Raw genomic sequence first — 18,490 nt, 5'->3', positions numbered from 1 at the left:
CCCACGGCCTGGGGTCCTGTGTTGAATAAAAGGAGAAGGTGAGATGAGCACCAACATCTCTCTGCTTCCTGACTGTGGATGCCATGAGACCAGCTGCCTCAGACTCCAGGCCTTCCCTGCCATGACTGACTGTAACTTCAAACTGTGGGCCCAGGTAAATCTTTCTTTCCTTAAGCTGCTTTGCAAGAGACTTATATTATGGCAGCAGGAAAATTAACTAACGCACTGCCCTACCCCACTCCAACCAACATCCATGGTCTTTGACAATAGTAACTTGACCTGAAGCACACAAGAGTGGGAACCCATGGCTTCCAACCATGCAGAATCAGTGGCTGAAAAGGAAGTGACCACAGCTATTGGGACAGGGTGTGAGTGGCCAGTAGAGCAGCTGAGAGCATTTCCCATCACACGTTGGCATGCTCAGAAGGCGACGTCCTCCCACAGTAGGCCAGGCACGCTGCAGTCGAATGTGCAAACACTCAGCTACCCGCTGGGCTGATGCCCTCACACGGGAGATGGCTGGGAAGGAAGCTCTCATCTGTGGGTTAGCTAGCCATACCTCATCTTTCCGTGCTTCAGTGTCCCATGGCCACAGTCACCAGGGGCCTGCTGGGAAACCTAGACTTATAATACATTACAGACTCCATAAGGTTTCTGGAGCTCTGGCCTTAGTTCAGGTGCTGCCCACTGGTCCTGCAGAGGTTCAGAAGCAACTCCTGCCACAGCTGTGTCCCTCTCCCTCAACATCCTCCCCAGGCTGTGAGACTAGCACAGACACGGGGCGCTTTTTACTTTCCTCAGGGAGCCTGGTCTCCATTGCGAAGAAGGAAACAAAGCACTGGCTTTGCTCTGATGCCACACAAGAAGATGAATGTTTATCTTTGAGTGTTGGTGACTTGAAGGAAAATGGAATTTACCTTAAAGAGGCCATGTTTTCTGAAAAGAGACTGTGGGAATTCAGCATGTATTACAACTTAGTAGAGGGCTGGGGAAAGGACTGTTGGTAAAGTGTCTACCAGGGAAGGGTAGAGGTCTGGGTCCTCAGCACCTATGCAAAAGCCATGTGTGGTCATGTGTCTGTGCCCCAGTGATGGGGGTTGAGGGTGGAGACAGCTAACAGGTGGGGCCAAGAGACTCTGTCTTAAAAATATTAAATACTTAAAATGCATGTAAGTGTATTGGTGTTTTGCCTGCCCTCTTCCCAGAGACCAGAAGAGGGCGAAGGATCCCCTAGAACTAGAGATAGTTGTGAGCTACCACATGGGTGCTGGAAATTGAACCTGGGCACTCTGGAAGAGTGGTCAATGCTCTCTCCAGTTCCTATACAATGTATCTTGACCAAACCCACCCTCTAAATCCTCTAGATCCAGTCCCTATACAATGTATCTTGACAAAACCCCCCAAGCCCTCTAGACCTCACACAATCCCCCTACAATCACGCCTTTCTAAAAAAAACCCAATAACCACTGAGTCCAATCAGTGCTGCCTGCCTCCCAGGCAACCTACCAGGAGTCACATCCCTAAAAGACATAGCACCCCTTCTCCCAGTGCACATCAATTGCCAACAGTTCCTCGGCTAGGGTGAAGCCTCTCTCATCTCCTCCAGCACTGTTGACAGCCTGGTCTTGTATAGTCTCCAGAGTCACTGTGAGGGCATGAGTGCACCAGTCTGTTTTGTCCATAGTACTCCACCAAATCCTCTAGTTCTTAGATTCTTTCTGGCCTTCTGCCATGTTCCCTGAGCCTTGTGGGAGGCAATACAGATGGAGAGACCCTGTCTATAAAGGTAGGGTGGGGGTGGGGTCTTAGTGGCTGCTGGCTTCTAGAAGCACATGCACACATGCACCACACACACGTAAGCTACATGTGTGACACACAAACAGGACATCTAGAGTGGATCTAGGAGTTTGGGACAGGGAGGGAGCAGGCAGCAAACCTGCCATCACAGGAAGCATAGGAATGACGACTCACAGTGATAATGACTCCAAGCAGAAAAAGCCACCCCCACTGAGAGACAGCCTGTGACCCCAGCAGTACAAACTGCTCGCCTTAGTCTTATGCAACTAGCCCTTCCTTGTCCCAGTGAGGTGCTGACAGAACTTCAGAGAGCCAGCTGGTGCTTCCCATTCCAGCAGCTATGGCAACAGTACTTCTAAACAAAGTGTCAACAAGATCAAATGTGTTGTGTTTTAACACCCTTGTGTCAAGCAGTACAGTCCACAACTTCCTTCTTTCCAGCCTGCTCAGAGTCTATTCCTCCTCTGGATGGTCCTCTTAGTAAACTACTCTTTCTGCCCAGCTGTGTGTGAAGACAAACCAATAAATACCAGGGGGAAAAAGGTGTTACCGACTGTAGGTGGATGCTGAAACTAGCAAGACAGTGGGTAAGTATCAACTCCCAGAGCTACTTCCTGGTTACCAAGGGAAAGCTGCGTAGGCCCATAGATGTCTGTGACCCGAATCTGCTAGTGTTGAGACACCAGTGACAGTATGAAGTTTTAGATCTGAAATACCCAGGTGGTCACAGTCATCCTGTGGCCGTCGCTGGAGACTAACCTCAGGCCAAGCTGAGGGGCACCATATGAAGTGACCGACTAGTTCTCACCAGGCATCAAAGTCATGACACAGAGGAAAAGCTGAGGAACCGCCACAGGCAGACACTCATCTGGGACACTCGCCATCTTTTCAAGGTGATTGTATGTATGTACGTGTGTATGTACGAATGTATGTGTGTGTACATGCATGGGTTTACGTGCACCACCTGAGTTCAGGCACCCACAGAGGCTAGAAGAGAATGTTATTCCTCTGAACCCAGAGTTACAGGACACTGAGTGCTAGGAACTGAACTTGGGTCGTATACAGTAAGTGCTCTTGATAGTTGAGGGGTCTCTCCATCCTCTTTGCCTTGTCTTTCTTGATTCTGACTGCAGAGCTGGCCAGGTACCTTGGACAGCATCCTTCAAGTCAGGGTTGGCTAATTTACATGGTCACACTGTGGCTGAGGTGTGGCAGGGATGCTCCTTAATGCTGAGGTGCCCTTATCTACAGGGGGAGACCCTGTCTCCTACTAGCCAGTTGGGCAAATGGCTCCGACAGGGTTCTCCACTGCAACCACTAGCTTTCCTTTCATAGATAATAAACACATTGGAGATCATTTGGGAAAATATAAAAATCCATTTATTTCTTGGTCTCTTGTCCAGTGACCTCAGTACCTACCAGTGGATCTGCCTGCCACAACTACCACTGCTGGCAAGGATGATGTCTACCCCCACCTATGTCTCTGTCTACCTTCTCATCTCCCCCACAACATACACACTGGGGTCTCTTTTAGGTTGCCTAGCTTGGCTTTGAACTTATGACTCTCTTGATTCAGCCTGAGTGCTTAGCTTCAAGAGCTTTCTATTTCAGCTCCCTTTACAGATGTTAACTGAGATTCTTCTGTAAGAGACATATTGCATCTCCTCTCCCATTTGGAAATATATGTTTGTTTGTTCATTCATTTGTTCATTCATTCATTCACAGACACACTGTCTACTTTATTCTTACTATAATTCAGCATGGTCCTTTTTTGCTCAAATTGTCATAGCTCAGCCACTACAGTTTTTTGAGGCTGGCTTTTTTTGGTCCCTCCCCACTTTCTGGTACAAGGCACTTGAGGCTTATGGAGTATTTTTCCTGCCTTGGCACCAAGCCAACTAGGTCTCTGAAGACATTAGAGTTTTAAATGCTATCTGATCCTACTCTGGAAACCTCCCTCTGGTGGCCACAGGGTGGAAGACAGATGAGGACTGTGCATGGAGTGAGACAGGCCAGTGGGAGCCCGACACAGCTCGGGGCCAATAGAAGCTGGAGGCTAAATGGGCAGTTATGGTCTGGAGGAGACAGACTCCAGAAAGCAGAGAGAAGGAGGGATGCTATGACATGGACTAGATGCTGAGGGAAAGTGGGGAGAAGGCCTCTTTGCCAGCAGCTCTCAGCTCTCTCCTGGGGAGCCTGTGGTCTATTAAAGGTAATGGAAGAGGACAGCAAAGTGGCTCAGTGGGTAAAGTACGTGTCCTGCAAGCCTAATGACCTGATTCCATCCCTGAAACACATATAAAGGTAGAAGGAGAGAATCAACTCCATAAAACTGTGCCGATCTCCACACCCTTGCTGTGGTATGTGCACCACCCCGTCACATACATACCCAAATGTTATTTATATATATAAATTTTAAAAAAAAATTGAAGGAAAATAAGGGTCTGGGGAAGCGGCTCAGTGGATAAGAGGTCTTACGGTAGGAAGACCTGAGTTCAAATCCTGAGCCACTCACATGGACACGGCTCCATGTGCCTGTAAACCCAGGGTTTGAGGGCAGAGATCTTGTCTTAAAAAGTATGTAGACAACAACAGATGAAGATACCTGACACACTGTTGTAGGGTGTGTCCACACATAGGTGTATCCCACCCTCACCCCACACACGAAAGGGAAGGAGGGACAGCTTGCTTGGAAGGAGCAGTGTGACCACCAGGAGTGGAGGTGACCACATACTAGGTAAGTGACCTTCGGGCTTGGGACAGAGGAGAGGGCAGCAAGTGTCTGGCACAGCTAGTGTTTCTGTAGGGGAAGGTGGCAGAGTAAGGTTAGAACTGTATGCTTGACCACAGTCCAGGCAGGGACAGGAAGGGGGAGAGTCAGAAAGTTGACTGTGGGGGAAACAAACGATGTCACTAGAGCGAGGAGAGACAGACTGTCAAGAAAGTGATGGACAGTGATAAACAAGCCAAGGAAGAGAAATGTCTTAGTTTACACTGTGCCTGGAGATTACATTTCACAGCTCTTCAAAGAACAGGTACAGTGGAGCGATGAAATGCACGTTTAATTGCAGAGTGAAGGCAACAGGGGACTTCCACCAGGAGAGCTGGCACCCCAAGCCTTAGCTAAGAAGTTGAGGCCAGACACCATCAGAAGGGACAGCCACTCTGCTTCTCTCTGAAGCACACAAGGTCAGGCATGCTCTCCAGCAGTGACAGGGACTCAGCAGAGATTAAAATAACAAGAAAAGGAGACAGAACACAGAATGGAAGCTTGAAGAAACACATTACATGTAAGTAAAAGGGTGGCGGCATCCGCTCTGAATGCAAAAGACGGTAAGAAACACCCCAAAACAGTCTGCAGAGAGCTTTGGAGTGGTGACAGTGAAGTGAAGCACTTCCTACACAAGCAGAAAGACTGGAGTTTGGATCCACAGAACTCATGTAAAAACCTGAGTTTGGGGTGCCGAGTATCTGCTATCCTAGCTCTAGGAAGGTAGAGACAGGAAGATCCCTAGGGCTCACTGGAAGTCAGTTTAGCTGAATTTGGTATGGGTGGGCTCCAGTTCAATCAGAGGTCCTGTTTCAAAAGTTAAGGTGGAGAGCAATAGATACCCAAAGTCAACCTCTGGTCTTAGCATGGCACATCGCTTGCATGTACGCATACACACACACCTCAGATAAATAGTAAAGAATAGATAAATAGTAAAAAAGTAAAGGAGGGAGGGAGGGAAGACAGACAGACAGACAGAAGAGGGCAATGGAGGAAGACACCTGATGCTGCCTCTAGCCTCCACACACATGCTGACAAATGTGCAGTAGCACTATACACAAGAACATGCACAAGACAGATAAACAGAGAACCATGCTTATGCTTCTGTCCAAACACCTAAGGCTCTAAGCCTGTAACAGAAAGGATGGGAAAGTGTACCTCGCTGCCTGTTTCTGTAAGATTTTTGAGTGAAGCAGTTTTTATGTTTTCAAAGTGTATAAGGACTAACAGCATGAACACATAACAGAAAAGTCACAGGGTACTTCTAAGCCAACATTTCTGACCCCTAAAGAAAGAGCCCTGATTTTAAAATTCCATTGATTAGAGAGGCAAAATAATGGTTTTGCAAACCCACTTCCAAAAGCGTTAAATAACCCTGGCAGGTTTTCTTAAAAATGAGCCCCATGTCACCAGTGTTCTTAGAAGATGGCATAGTCTCCCTGGATAGTGCTTAAACATCATAGAGCAAGAACAAGTCCAGCGTAATCATCCACTGAGAACACAGATCCTCCAATACCCACAAGACACACAGCAGAGGAAAGCTCATGGGCTCACAGGGTCACTATTCAGGGAATAAAAGCAGAAACAGGAGCATTGACCAAGAGACAGAAAGATTTGTGGAAAGTAGGTTTCAGGGAAAGCATGAACATAAATAGTAAGCACACATACGTGACTCCAGTATCATACTGGCTCACCACTCACAATCAGAAATAAATTGAGCTGGAATCTCAAGACATCTTTTTATGCATGGGAAATACACTTTCTTAATTTAAGTACAGTTTTTGCAATTTCCTAGTCAGTAACATTTACATTTTCAAAAACAAAGCTGGAAAATGCGTGTTAAATTTCAAGATGAGCTCAAAGGCAGAATGGTGACCCAGCAACTTTTGAAGCAAATTCTTCTAGAATGAAACAAGCCAGAGTCTCACTCTGGCCACACCCTGATCTTTTGAAAACACACGAGAGATGCATTCATGACGAGACATGCTAACATTTCCAGATTTTCTCCTTGGGAATTATTTCTCAAGATGTCATTGAAAAGTGGTTCCTTCAATGACCTTGAGGCCTCGTGCAAAAGGTTAAGCCAGAAGTATAGCTCTTTGCTTTGGCTACTGTGTATGACATTTATTTTTTGTAGTTCTGGAAGCCAAAAGGCTGAAGACAGGTGCCAGGACACTTAGGGTCCTCCTGGCTCATTTATGCAGGCTTCCTTACTTGTCTTTATATAGCAGACAGAGAAATGGAATGGGGGTTAGGAGGGATGTGGGCTAACTGTTCCCTCCCTCATTAGCAAAGAGCTGCTCGGGTACTTTGCTACAGTATACAAATGGCACTAAATACCACAGACACTCCACATTCTGGCAGGCAGCGGGTTCAAATTTCTCTCACTTTCCATTTTCTCTTTCCATATGGAGCGTCGAGAGGGGGAGGAGGAGGAAGAGGAGGAGGAGGAGGAGGAGGAGGAGGAGAAGGAGGAGAGGGAACCAGAAGGGTTTAAGGCTTTTCAAATACTAAGCCTCCTGAATAAACATAAGGGGACAACAAAGTTCCACAAGTTCATTCTTTCAAAGATATTCAAACCAGAGTGCTAAAGGCTGTCTGTTTTGCCTGAGTGGGATCAACAGAAGCTAGCACCTCACACACACTTGGAGGTGGCTCCAGGATCAGCTTCTATCCAGCAGCATTACGCTCCAGCTTCAAGCCACTTCTTTGCTTCTGGCAGCTCCTTAATTTATAACCCGCTGCTATAACTGTCTCCAAACAACTTGAGGCTGCACATGGCTTTCCAAAGTGTTGTCAAGGGAATGAATGCTTCTCCACTAAGTCCCCAGCCCTGCTGGGACAGCAGCTCGCTCACTGCTGCTACTGTTTCTGAATACAGAGCTTGGTCTCTTCTCCCGGGCCGCTTGGCACCACAGCTGACCATATCGTTCAAGACAGCACATCAGGCCCCCCTCATCAGTTACTCTTTGTAGTACGATGGTGATTCTGTCCTTCCATCACTAATATATACCTAGCCTTGGACTGAAATGCTTTGGTCAAAAGCTTCATCTTACAGGGTGGTACACACAGCATCCTGAAGGCCAGCATCAGCACTTACAGGCTACACCTACCTACCTCTCATACATGCAAGGTCCACTTATGCCTCTAGCACCTCTGGTCTGGAAATACAAAATGATGGGTTTTCAAAGCAGCCAGCCCAACTGTCTGTTCCCTCTGCTGGACAAAGGACTGATGGAGGGCGGGCCAAAGCACTCTGCCACACACAGGGCCTGTGCGAGGGAGGAAATGATTTGGCAGTGCTGGAAAAAAGTTGTCCACAGAGGGATATTTGAAGCTGGCCTGTGTGTGTGTGTGTGTGTGTGTGTGTGTGTGTGTGTGTGTAGTGTGTACATGAACGTAAGTGTTGGACAAATGGATATCTGAAGCAGATGTGCGTGTGTGGTGTGTATGTACACTCCCATACACTTGCGCTCATGCATGTGGAGGGCAGAGGTCCATGGGGTCTTTGTCACTCTCCACCTTGTTTTGAGGGATGAAGTACCTCACTGAACCTCCGGGTTCAGTGACAGTGAGCGGCCAGAGATCTCTGGAAGTCCTGTCTCCACCTTCCCACCATGGGATCTGAACTCAGGCCTTCATGCTTGCATAGCAAGCAATTTGCTCTCTGAGCCATCTGAAGCAGGTCGTGAAGGATGGACATGAATTTACCCGCCTGAAAGTAGCGGGCAGTCCAGAAAGGCCGAGAGCAGCCACAAGGCTGGTCAGGAGCCCCATATGCAGGAGGGTGGGCTCCGACGGACGGTTATCTCCTGGCCTCAACAACTGTGCTCTTCTTATTTTGTTTTACAGTTAGGTCCCCTACCCCTGCACTGAAACAGGAGTCAGCTGGTTTCTCTGCAACCCTGACATCAGCCAAGCTTGGGGCCTCACCCTTGCCATGGGAGGAGAACTCCATTCTCCCCCTTGCCAGGCCACAAAGCACAAAATTCTCCACCACATTCCAGGAGATATTCTGTAATGACAACAGTTTAGGACTGAATGGGACCTAAGCCAGTGAGACCTGGCCTTCTCTGCCTCCCGTCCCTCCTATGTACCCTCACAGTACTTGGGTCCAGCCACATGTCTACTCACTATCTCCTGTCCTGCATGGCCACACTCCTACCTGAACTCCCACAGACCCATCCATCTCCCTCTCCCCACACCTTGCTCACACATGGCTTTCTTCACCTGTGATCCCAGGGAGGAAGTCCTTAAACCTCTGGCAGCTAGAAGCACCTGCAGGTTAAACAGCCTTTGTTCCACATCAGGCAACTTCTACCCTAAACGAAAGTCCTATGGAGGGTCCTAACCTCACTCCCAGCATCAGTGATGTGAGCACTTTCCACTGGTGGAAATGCAGACATCATCAGCGAGGTAGGGGACCATCTTGGTGCCTCCTTTTCCTCCCCACCAAGTCACATCCACGGCCCAGCCCTAAACCAGGGTACCTACTTCCCATCAGAAAAACTACAATAGCCTCACATAGGGCTCCTGCTTCTACTTCTCAAACCTGTTCTCAAGTGACCTTAAAAGAAATGTACAAACAAGGCTATAGATCCTCTTTCCAAGAAGCTGCCAGTGCCATTCACAACCCGTCAGCTCCACCGTGAGCTGAGTGATATCATGAATGTGTTCTTTTGTCCCTTCCTCTACTCTGCCACCTCCTACTACAGGGAAAGTACAACCTTATCTAGGAGCAGTGTGGCACCACCAGCATACCTCTGGAACCACAGCCACTTGTGGGGCTCTGCTCTGCTCTGCAGATACCCTGCCCCGACTGCTGGTTCTGACCCAGCACCACTCTCCTCTGTTCTTCAGCTTTGATGTCTCATCCCTCCCAGGTACTTCTAACAGAACAAGTTCCTTGAAGCAGTCCTCAGAGCACCCACTCCCTTCCTCTCTGCCATCACAGGACTGTGTAGACTTCACAGGTACCTGGTTCAGGGCAGGGCTGCATACGAACACAAAAGGTTAGCAAGCCTGCTGCAGCACACCAGTCTGGAGTCTCTTTTGCTATCTAGGGACAGGTGCTTCCACTATTCGGGAGGCTTTGCAGAGACTGGTCAATGGTTATAGTGAGATTTTGGAAGTGTCTACCTCAGTAAATAGAAGTTTCCTCCATCATTCCTGACTTCTGACCCCTCTCCTAGACACTGGGACCACACTATGAAAAAAAAAAAGAATACCCAAAATAGTTCTGAAGTCTTAGACATGTCTTTAGTTTTTTTTTTTTTTTTCACTAGCCAGCCTAGAGTTCCAGGTACCCAATCCTAGCTTTGACCCTGTTTGGTGGAGGGCAGTGAATATCCATTCAAATGGCAGGAACAGCGACCTTGTGTGTCCTGGGAGGTCAGGGACCAGCACCCTGTGGCGGCCAAGACTTGGGATTACCTCCTGGATGTATCTGCTGATGGTTGACTAGCCCTGTCTTCAGCCTCTTGAACAACTGACAGGGATACAGTCAGGGTCCCTCCCCATTAACTGTACCAGATAAACAATGCACAGGGCATTGCAGCAACTTTAGACAACACTCCCTCCCTAATTGTGACTGGCAGGAACAGCCCATCGGCACATGTGAAGGCTATGAGGATATTTGTGAAGAATGTTCTGACCATGATGGTGGTGAATGCTGGTGAACGTCCTCGGCACCCTTTTCACCCTCAAGGAGGCAGAAGGAAGCATTTGACTTCTTGCTCCTGGGCTTCACTGCAGGAGACAGCATTTACACCTCCATGCCAATAGCATGTGCTGTAAGTTTTATGTAGGGGACAGTGGCTGCTGAGAAGGCAGGAGAGCACAGTGATGAGCCACACACCAAGAAGAAGTCTGGAAGCTATCGCTGGAGGTCAAAGAATCCACACCAGGAGGGTGTGGTTACACACCCGTAATCCTGACACCTGAGACATGGTGGCCAAAGGAGTCTAAATTTGAGGCTATTGGGGGCTACAAAGCTGAGATCCTGCCTAAAGGCAGATGGGCAGGGGCTGGAAAGATGGCTCAGTATTGAAATGGTAGTTTTCTTCCAGAGGACAGTTCTAACTTGTTACCAAGTTGGGTGGTTCACAACCACCTGTAATCCAGCTCTAGAGGGTCCAAAAGATGTGTGTGTGCACACACAGACACAGACACAGAAAGGGGGGATCTTTAAAAACATCAAACTACTTATACCAGCTCCCCTGGAGGAAAAGTTGGAGTACAGGAGTGTTCCCTTTACTAAGAAACAGAAGCCTATGCAGTGAGCCAGGAGTTCTGCAGCCTCAGATTCTGTCTCTAAAGATAATGCTGGACCCCAGCCTACAGAAGACAGGGCAGAGACGAGTATCAGCGACTCTTCTTGGGATTCTCACTGTTGTTTGAAACCCCACTATTAAACTTCTGGCCTTACCTGTCATTCTGCATGGGGCAGAATAGAGGCACACCCAACCTCATGCCCTCAAGGTTGGGGTCCAATACAGAAACTAGCCAACAAAGAACTCAAGCGACAGAAGTCTGGGGATATCTTGAGCCCCACAGTACAGATAGTGTTCAGTTTTTCAAAGGCTTAGGCAAATGCTTATGATGAATGCTAATATCACTAGAAAAACATATTCTAAGGTATATCAGTTTGTTTGCACTGAATCCTCTTTCAAGTTGTTCCTAAAAAGACAGGGCAATGCTTTTGGGTAGAGAAGAACCAGAATAAAAATGGCCCAGTGGAGAGTAGGTCTCCATCAGCATGCAGCTCCAAAGATATAAAACATGAAACCCCTCGGTGCTTCTTAGTTCAGCAGAGATTTAAAACCAGCCTGTCTATCTTCCACTTAGGCTGCACACTGCCCAGCAAGGCTCTGTAGAACTGAGTGGGTGTTCATGTCATGCACACCTCTGTGGTGCGTAGGGGTCTGTGAAGGGGAGTCCCACTGCACGTGCCTCCCTCTGCCTTTACAGGTCTTCTATTAGTCTTCACCTTGGTTGGCTTTTTTTTTTTTTTTTTTTTTTTTTTTTTTGAGAGAGAGCATCTTACACTGAACCTGTAGTTCACTATTTCAGCTAGAGTGACTTGCCAGCCAGCTCTGGGCATCCACCTGCCTCTACTAACTCCAGCACTGGGGTTACAAACATGTGTTGCCACACCCAGATTTTATGTGGATGCTGGGGAATCTGAAGCCAGGTCCTCAGGCTTGCATGGCAAACACTCGTACCCACTGCACCACCTCCCCAGCCCTTGGAGCTTGCTTGCTCACTTGCTGTCTGTCTGTGGAGAGTGAGAAATGAGGGGGAGAGAGAGAAATGAGGGGAGAGAGTGCATTTCCTTCACTCAGACCAGAAGTTAATCTTCCAGATTTACAACATTTTCATACACATGAGATATCTAGGGGATGGGATTCCAACTAAAGTTCGGGTGTGTGAGATCATGCGTGCGTGTGTATTTTTTTTTTTATTGTGTCTATATTTAACCCGACCCATATGCTATAAGGCCAGTGTCAGGCTTTGGAGATTTCAGATTTTTAGCCTGTATGTTTCTGACGGTCACTCTGTGACAACATTGGACTTTGGTCACTGACTTCCACGGGTGATGGGAGGCAAACATCAGCCCATCATGTAGCACTAAGAACTTTGGAATCAGCCCAACTCTGTTCTGTAAGCATGAGGGTCAAGGGCTCTGCTGGACAAGCGCGGCCTTTCTTGTCTGCTAGGCCTGCCCTGCTCACCCTGCTCACCTGCCCCATTCACCTGCCCCGCTCACCTGAGCTTTCCATCCTTTCCCGTTCAGGCTTCCCATGGCTTAGGAGGCACAGGAGCCATGGGAATCACTGAAGTTCACGGCTGTAACCGGAGCCTGCCATTTGTCACACCCCACACCCCGCATCTCCGCCCTTAACCTAGAATCCTAACTTGCAAATTATTCACTTATATTATAGCTTCAGTACACAAAATGATAGCCTTTCTTCTTGGGAAGGACGAGGCAGCTCCCCGAGACTTGCTGCCTGCTACTCAAACCAAATGCCTCCTTATTTGTCTTAATTATGTTTTCTTTATGGATTATAAAGAGCTTAGAGGTCCTTCTTTGACAGCATGAGAGGAACTGATTAGCACTCCAAACAATAGGTAATGTGGTTTTCACTCCTAAGGCTTCGGAGTCCCTATGTGGAAAAGCACTTCACTTGAATCCTAACTATAAAATGAGAATTACTGTAAAAATGATAAAGGAGACTGATGAGAAAATCTAAAATATAAGTAAAAATCAAAGGAGTCGGGAGGGAAAAAGAGATGGACCAATCAGAGCAACAGCACCAATTATAGCTGAGCTTCATCACCAGACTCTAAATAATACCGGAACTCTGGACACTACCACTTCCCTCTCTGTCCCAGTAACAGTCTAACAAGAACTGTATTGATTTGTTTCTGCATTTGAAACCTTCCTCTCTAATCAGGACACCATGACTACTGTGGCATTCACTGTTGTATACAAACAAGAACGTTTAAGCTGAAGGAGTGAAATTTCAAAGACTGCACTAGTTTAGGAAAGCTTAGTTTCCATAGAAGGACAGACCAGAGCACTCTGATGATCTGAAAGGGAACTGGAGGGGATCACAACTTTTTTCTTTTGAATTTTCCTTTTGAAATTTGAATTTTCTTTTTGAAAAACTCACATATGTATGGGGTTTAACCCATACATATGACAAAGAAAGAGCATTGCATTTTAAAAACTTAAATGTGTTCATTTTAAATGTGTGCACATTCTTGTCCACACATAGCAGAGTATGTGTGTCAAGATCAGACTCCCAATTTTTCGGAGTTGGGTCTCTCATCCTACCATGTGTAGGTCCCAGAGAGCAAACTCAGGTCATCAGCTTTGGCAGCAAGTGCCTTTACCTGCTGGGCATTTTAAAAGACTTAACTCTAAGATTTTCAGGACAGATATACTCTTTCAAGCAGTTGCTAGGAAGGTCTTATAGTAGGCAGATAAAAACAAACAAGACCCAGATCCATTAGAAGATATAGGTTCAATTTATTTCCCATCACTGCAAGATTCTGAGAAGAGATGGGTATCATGAGCCTCAAAGAATGGTGCAGACTCAGACAGAGCCTCAGAACCCAGGACACTGGAAAAATTATAGGCAATCCTGGTTCCTCAGAACCCTTCCAGCGACCATTCAGGAGTGGCTACAAACTCAAAGCACAGGGAAAAGATGAAAATATCAAAGAAAGCAAAGGACTGTTCAGAGAACATCACTTGGCAATTCCTTTGGTTCATAGCAAGGACTAAAGGACTGAGTGGGCGTGGCCACCTGAAGGAGTGGCTCAGCTTCAGGATAAAAGATGCAAAGATGGATTAAAGTCTACTTAGTTACTTGTATAAGTGAATCAAGCAAAAGGGTTTCGGGAGCTAACAACATGTTCTGTATAGTGAACAACATTAGAGGATAATATTTAAATCCCAGTGACATTAAATTCTCAGATATCCCTGAAATGGATGTTAATAATTTCTATGCTACAATGAAACTTAGCTCTCCAATAGAGCTCATGTTAGCCTCCTTCAGTATTTTTCTCCATAGTACCCATGAGTCAAATCTTAGATTTAAATGGCAAAACAGGATTGTCAATAATTAGGCCTGGAATGTACCCAAGTTATCAGTGTAAAACAAATGCTCCTTATGACACAATGCTACTGGCTGCACTCATATAGAACACTCAACACAGTAGTGCAGGGCAAGGCCAGGGGAGCATCCTGTCATCAGGCATATATGATGACATACACAGAACCAAAAAGAGAGAGCCCCTCCACTACACACATGAAAATCAAAGGAAAGACAGCCACAGTTACATACTACACGAACTTTGACCTCATGTGGCATAGTCAACTTCAGCCAATAAGGAAACCAGGTCCTACAAAAGTTCAAGATGACCAGACTGCAAAAGTGAGCATCTCACTGCGCCTTCACTAGACCAACCAGAAAACAAACAAACAAAGCCATCTCCATTGCCAGCTGACTCATCAAAGGATTTAGAAAAAATAAAATCTTGGGGAACTCTTTACTGTCCAGGACTGAATGCTAAACAACATCATCACGGGTCCCAGACATGTGTAAATTCTGCAAAGTGCACACAGGACCAGGAAGCTGAACAGAGCCACTTTGATGTCACTGAACAGGCACAGAAAGATTCTCAAATCTCTGTCACCTGCATCATCCCCAAGAACAGCTTGAGAGGGAAGGGCAGGGCTTCCCATCAGATGGACGGGACTGGGCTCAGACAGAAAGCAAGGCAAACTGTGCAGTATTCCAAAGCAATTTCTTACAAGCTCAAGCAGCCATTCCCTGGGGGAGTCAGAGTTGCTGAGAAAGGAAAGATGGGGAGCATCGTGGCCATGAGCATAGTCTGGCCATTTCTGAGGCTCACAGCTGCACCGAGGCCCACTTTCCACAACAAGCTATAACTAAATGCCAAGGCAGGATGGGCCTGGGAAAGCAGCCTGTGAGGGAAGGCAGCTTTCCATTTGCAGAGCTAAGTGATGCATAGATCATGGGAAGATCTGCCCATCTCCTCTGAGGGCCATGATCCTCAAACTTCAGAACACACAGGCTCAACCTCAGATTACTTTGAATACCCCCTTGAAATTGATAATCTAAAAATATCACAGGAATGTTTTAGCATTTCAGTAGTCAAATTTAACACAATCTGTTAATAAAGAAAATTCAATTTATTGATAAAATATTAACATTATTTTTTGTACCAATTGCAAAAACTGGTTAAAGAAATCAAAATGGCTCAGTCTATGACCATGTTGATGTTGACAAGCATTTAAGTCAATGGTTTGAAAGCTCCCTAATGCTGCAATTCTTTAATACAGTTCCTCATGTTGTGGAAAAACCTAAACATAAAGCTGCTTTCATTGCTACTTCACAACTCTAATTTTGCTACCATTATGAATCTCAATGTAAATTTTGGTATTTTCTTATGGTCTTAGGCAGCCCCTGGGAAAGGGTCATTTGACACTTCCCTCAAGGGGCTTCAACTCACAAATTGAGACCACTGACTTAAAGGATAAAATACTATAAGCCATCAAGTGTTGGTTTGATCCCAAGTACAGCCAAATACAATCAATGTTGTCATCTGGAACAGTGGGACAGGATACTATGCATAATAAACTTGGGAGTCGACTTCTAGTTCAACCACTAAGTACCAGGAGCTTTGACATCTAAGTTGGTAACATCCTCTAAGACACCATCTTTCTACTTGGAAACTGACAGACATGAGCCAAAAGAGAACTATCCTAACTACTGGACAGACTTGTATGGAGAGCTTTTGAGGGTCTGAAGCTCATTACACATTTCTTTGTAGGTGCCTTGCAGATTAAATAACACAAAACCACACTGTGCCCCTCATTTGCCATTTTAATGAGCAGGAGCCAAGACTAAGTCATCCCTAATAACTCACAGTTAGTCGGGTAAGAGCTGAAACATAAACTGATCTCCAAACGCCCAGCCCAGTGTTCTTCTATACCAGTTAACATGGAAATACAACAGCGCTAAACCTCTGATGTCCACTGGAAAGGAAGGTAATCATCCATTCCACACATTTATTCTGACACCAGGCACCATTCCCTCTATGAAGGTCCCAGCAAGAAACAAAAGAAAAATCCTTGGCCTATAGACTTTGCATTGTGGCTCACGGAGATGAACAAAATACAGGGTTTACTGCAGTGGTAAGTATCATAGAGAAAGTTGGAGACAGCAAGTGTTTCAGGATGTGCAACTTTAGAGCCAGGTGTCATTTAAGGATCTATAACAATACTGCATCCATTGTAGTTTTCCTAAGCATTTCCCAAACAGGGATTACTCTGGATACGGGAAAGGTCTGGCCTGGAAATTCAATTTGGTTGATTGTCCTAACCTCTGAACTGCCTGCTATGAGCTGTCATATTGGTGATCTAAATTTCCTATTAACAAAGACACCTGACCCCCAAGTCCACAAAGAGCCCAATGTTATAAGGCCAGGCTAGGACAGACGCCAGAAGTTTCAAGGGCACTTGGATTGCTTCTGAGTTCGAATGTCTCCAAAAGCAGATTTAAGTACAGCGTATGTGTCGAGTTCTGCTGGGACAGAGCTCTAAGAAACGGCATACACATAATTTTCCATTTTCTGACCTGCCAATTCTAGTGACATTGTCTACCATTATTCTATATTTAACCAGCTTACCGGGCACTTTTCTCTAGCTTTTAGTGTCGTCGTCCCGTCCCCACTCCCCCACCCCCAGTATTAAAAGAGCAACCCAGTTTGCCTGAAGGAAAGTTGCTCAAGAAAAAACAGGAGCCCTTCTCACAAATTCTGATCCGATGCTATAAGCTTGGTCTCAACCTTTTCATTAACCTAGTAAACTGGGCTAAGGTTTGCGTCGCTTAAGTTTTACAGTGCCCTCTTGGTGGTTACAATCTCTGGGTCCTCGATGGTAACTGTAGCCAAAGAATGTCAGTGGGTCTTCTCAAATTCGCAACAGTTTAACCTGTTTGTAACAAGGGAGTGGCAAAGTGACAGTTTGGCTTTGGGGGTGGGAGCTTCCCACCGACAGCTTACAGGGTTCTTCTTCTGCCTACGCCACGGGTGTTTGTTTTGGCTTCCCCGCGCAAAACCTGGCCGGCCCACTGTGCGGTGACTCGGAGGTAAACTTCTGCGGGGCTCCGCGGGCCGGGCGGGGCCTGTCGGGGCGAAGGGGCGGCTCTTCCCGGAGCAGCCCCGCCCTGCTCGCGGGTGCGGGTCCAGGACGGCCTGTACACCGTGTTTAGGATTTTTGCGGACCTCCCGGGACTCCGGGATCGGGGCGATCTCGGTGGGGAAGGGAGTCTCGGGGAGAGGCCCATGGGCGCCCGAGGGGCGCGGCGGCAGAGTCACGGGAGCCGCAGGCGGCCAGGCCAGAAAGAGGGAGGGATGCGGAGGCGATGGGCGGCGGCGCCCGCTCACCTGATGTACGGGCTAGCCGCCGCTAGGATGTTCTTCTGCACCGGGATCTCCTCGCCGTCGAGGACCAGGTGCGCGTCGCAGAAACGTGCCTCCTCCCGGAACGAGCTGAGCGCCCGCAGCAGGCGCGCGGCGTGCTGAGGATCGGACACAGCGCTGCCCTCGGCCATCGCGCCTCCCGCTCCTCCGCCGCCACCCGGCCCGCCCGCCCGAATCCCGCGCGCGTCCCCGCCGGCTACTCGGCGCGTCCGCCCGCTCGGACTGAGTGAAGCTCTGGAGTCAGAGCTGGAAGTTCAACAACGCGCCTGCGCCATCGGCAGCGCGTGCGGACGGCGCCTTTAAGGATCTGTTGCGTTGCGTCATCTTTCCGCGACGCCCCCGCTCCCCGCCCTACCTCGCAGCAGCCAATCAGAAGGGCTGGGCTGTGAGCGCCGGGCGCACCCACGGTCCAGACTTGGTGCGGGCTGAAGGTTTTAGCGGTTCCGCGGAATGGAATTCCGAGTCTCGGTGATCCGAGTACTATCAGTGTGAAAGGGAGTGAGACGCAGAGTGAAGCCGAGGACTTATTCTTTTCGCGGGACACACGCCTCGCTACGTTCACGTCCATTATTCCCGGGCAGAGCGTGGAGTCCGCCAGAAGCATTCGCTGAAGATGTCGCGTGTGAAGCGGGAAGAATAAGCAGTTCAGTTTTGCAAGGTTGTGGCAAGGAAGTTGTTTTCCTCTTGCAGGGTCTGCGATTGGGGACCAGAAACAGTGGAAGGGTTTTAAATACCGCTGTAGGGGTAAGGTGTTAACGAACGTTACTAAGATCGGGATGTTTAAAGCAGATGGATACCAAGATTAGATGGTGGCCTGGATGAAAGGGCTCTGTGGTATATGCCCCCCCCCCCCCGCCTCCGCACAAGAGTACAGTTGGAAAGGCGAGGGGATACAGTTAATTG

The 18,490-nt window shown here is 47.6% G+C and overlaps 1 protein-coding gene across 1 annotated transcript in view; it reads right to left on the bottom strand.

Annotated features, from left to right (window-relative positions):
• The window catches only part of Gan (gigaxonin), a 59,117-nt gene extending 41,232 nt beyond the window's left edge, over positions 1 to 17,885 (bottom strand). Inside the window, exon 1 of the mRNA XM_031341527.1 lies at positions 17,552 to 17,885. Coding sequence (XP_031197387.1) covers positions 17,552 to 17,718 — 167 coding nt within the window. The 5' untranslated portion in view covers positions 17,719 to 17,885. The remainder of the gene's footprint in view (positions 1 to 17,551) is intronic.
• Between the last annotated feature and the right edge of the window lie 605 nt (positions 17,886 to 18,490).

Source organism: Mastomys coucha, unplaced genomic scaffold (genome assembly GCF_008632895.1).
Source record: "Mastomys coucha isolate ucsf_1 unplaced genomic scaffold, UCSF_Mcou_1 pScaffold22, whole genome shotgun sequence".
NCBI classification, from domain to species: domain Eukaryota; kingdom Metazoa; phylum Chordata; class Mammalia; order Rodentia; family Muridae; genus Mastomys; species Mastomys coucha.
This window is presented reverse-complemented; position numbering and strand designations above follow the sequence as displayed.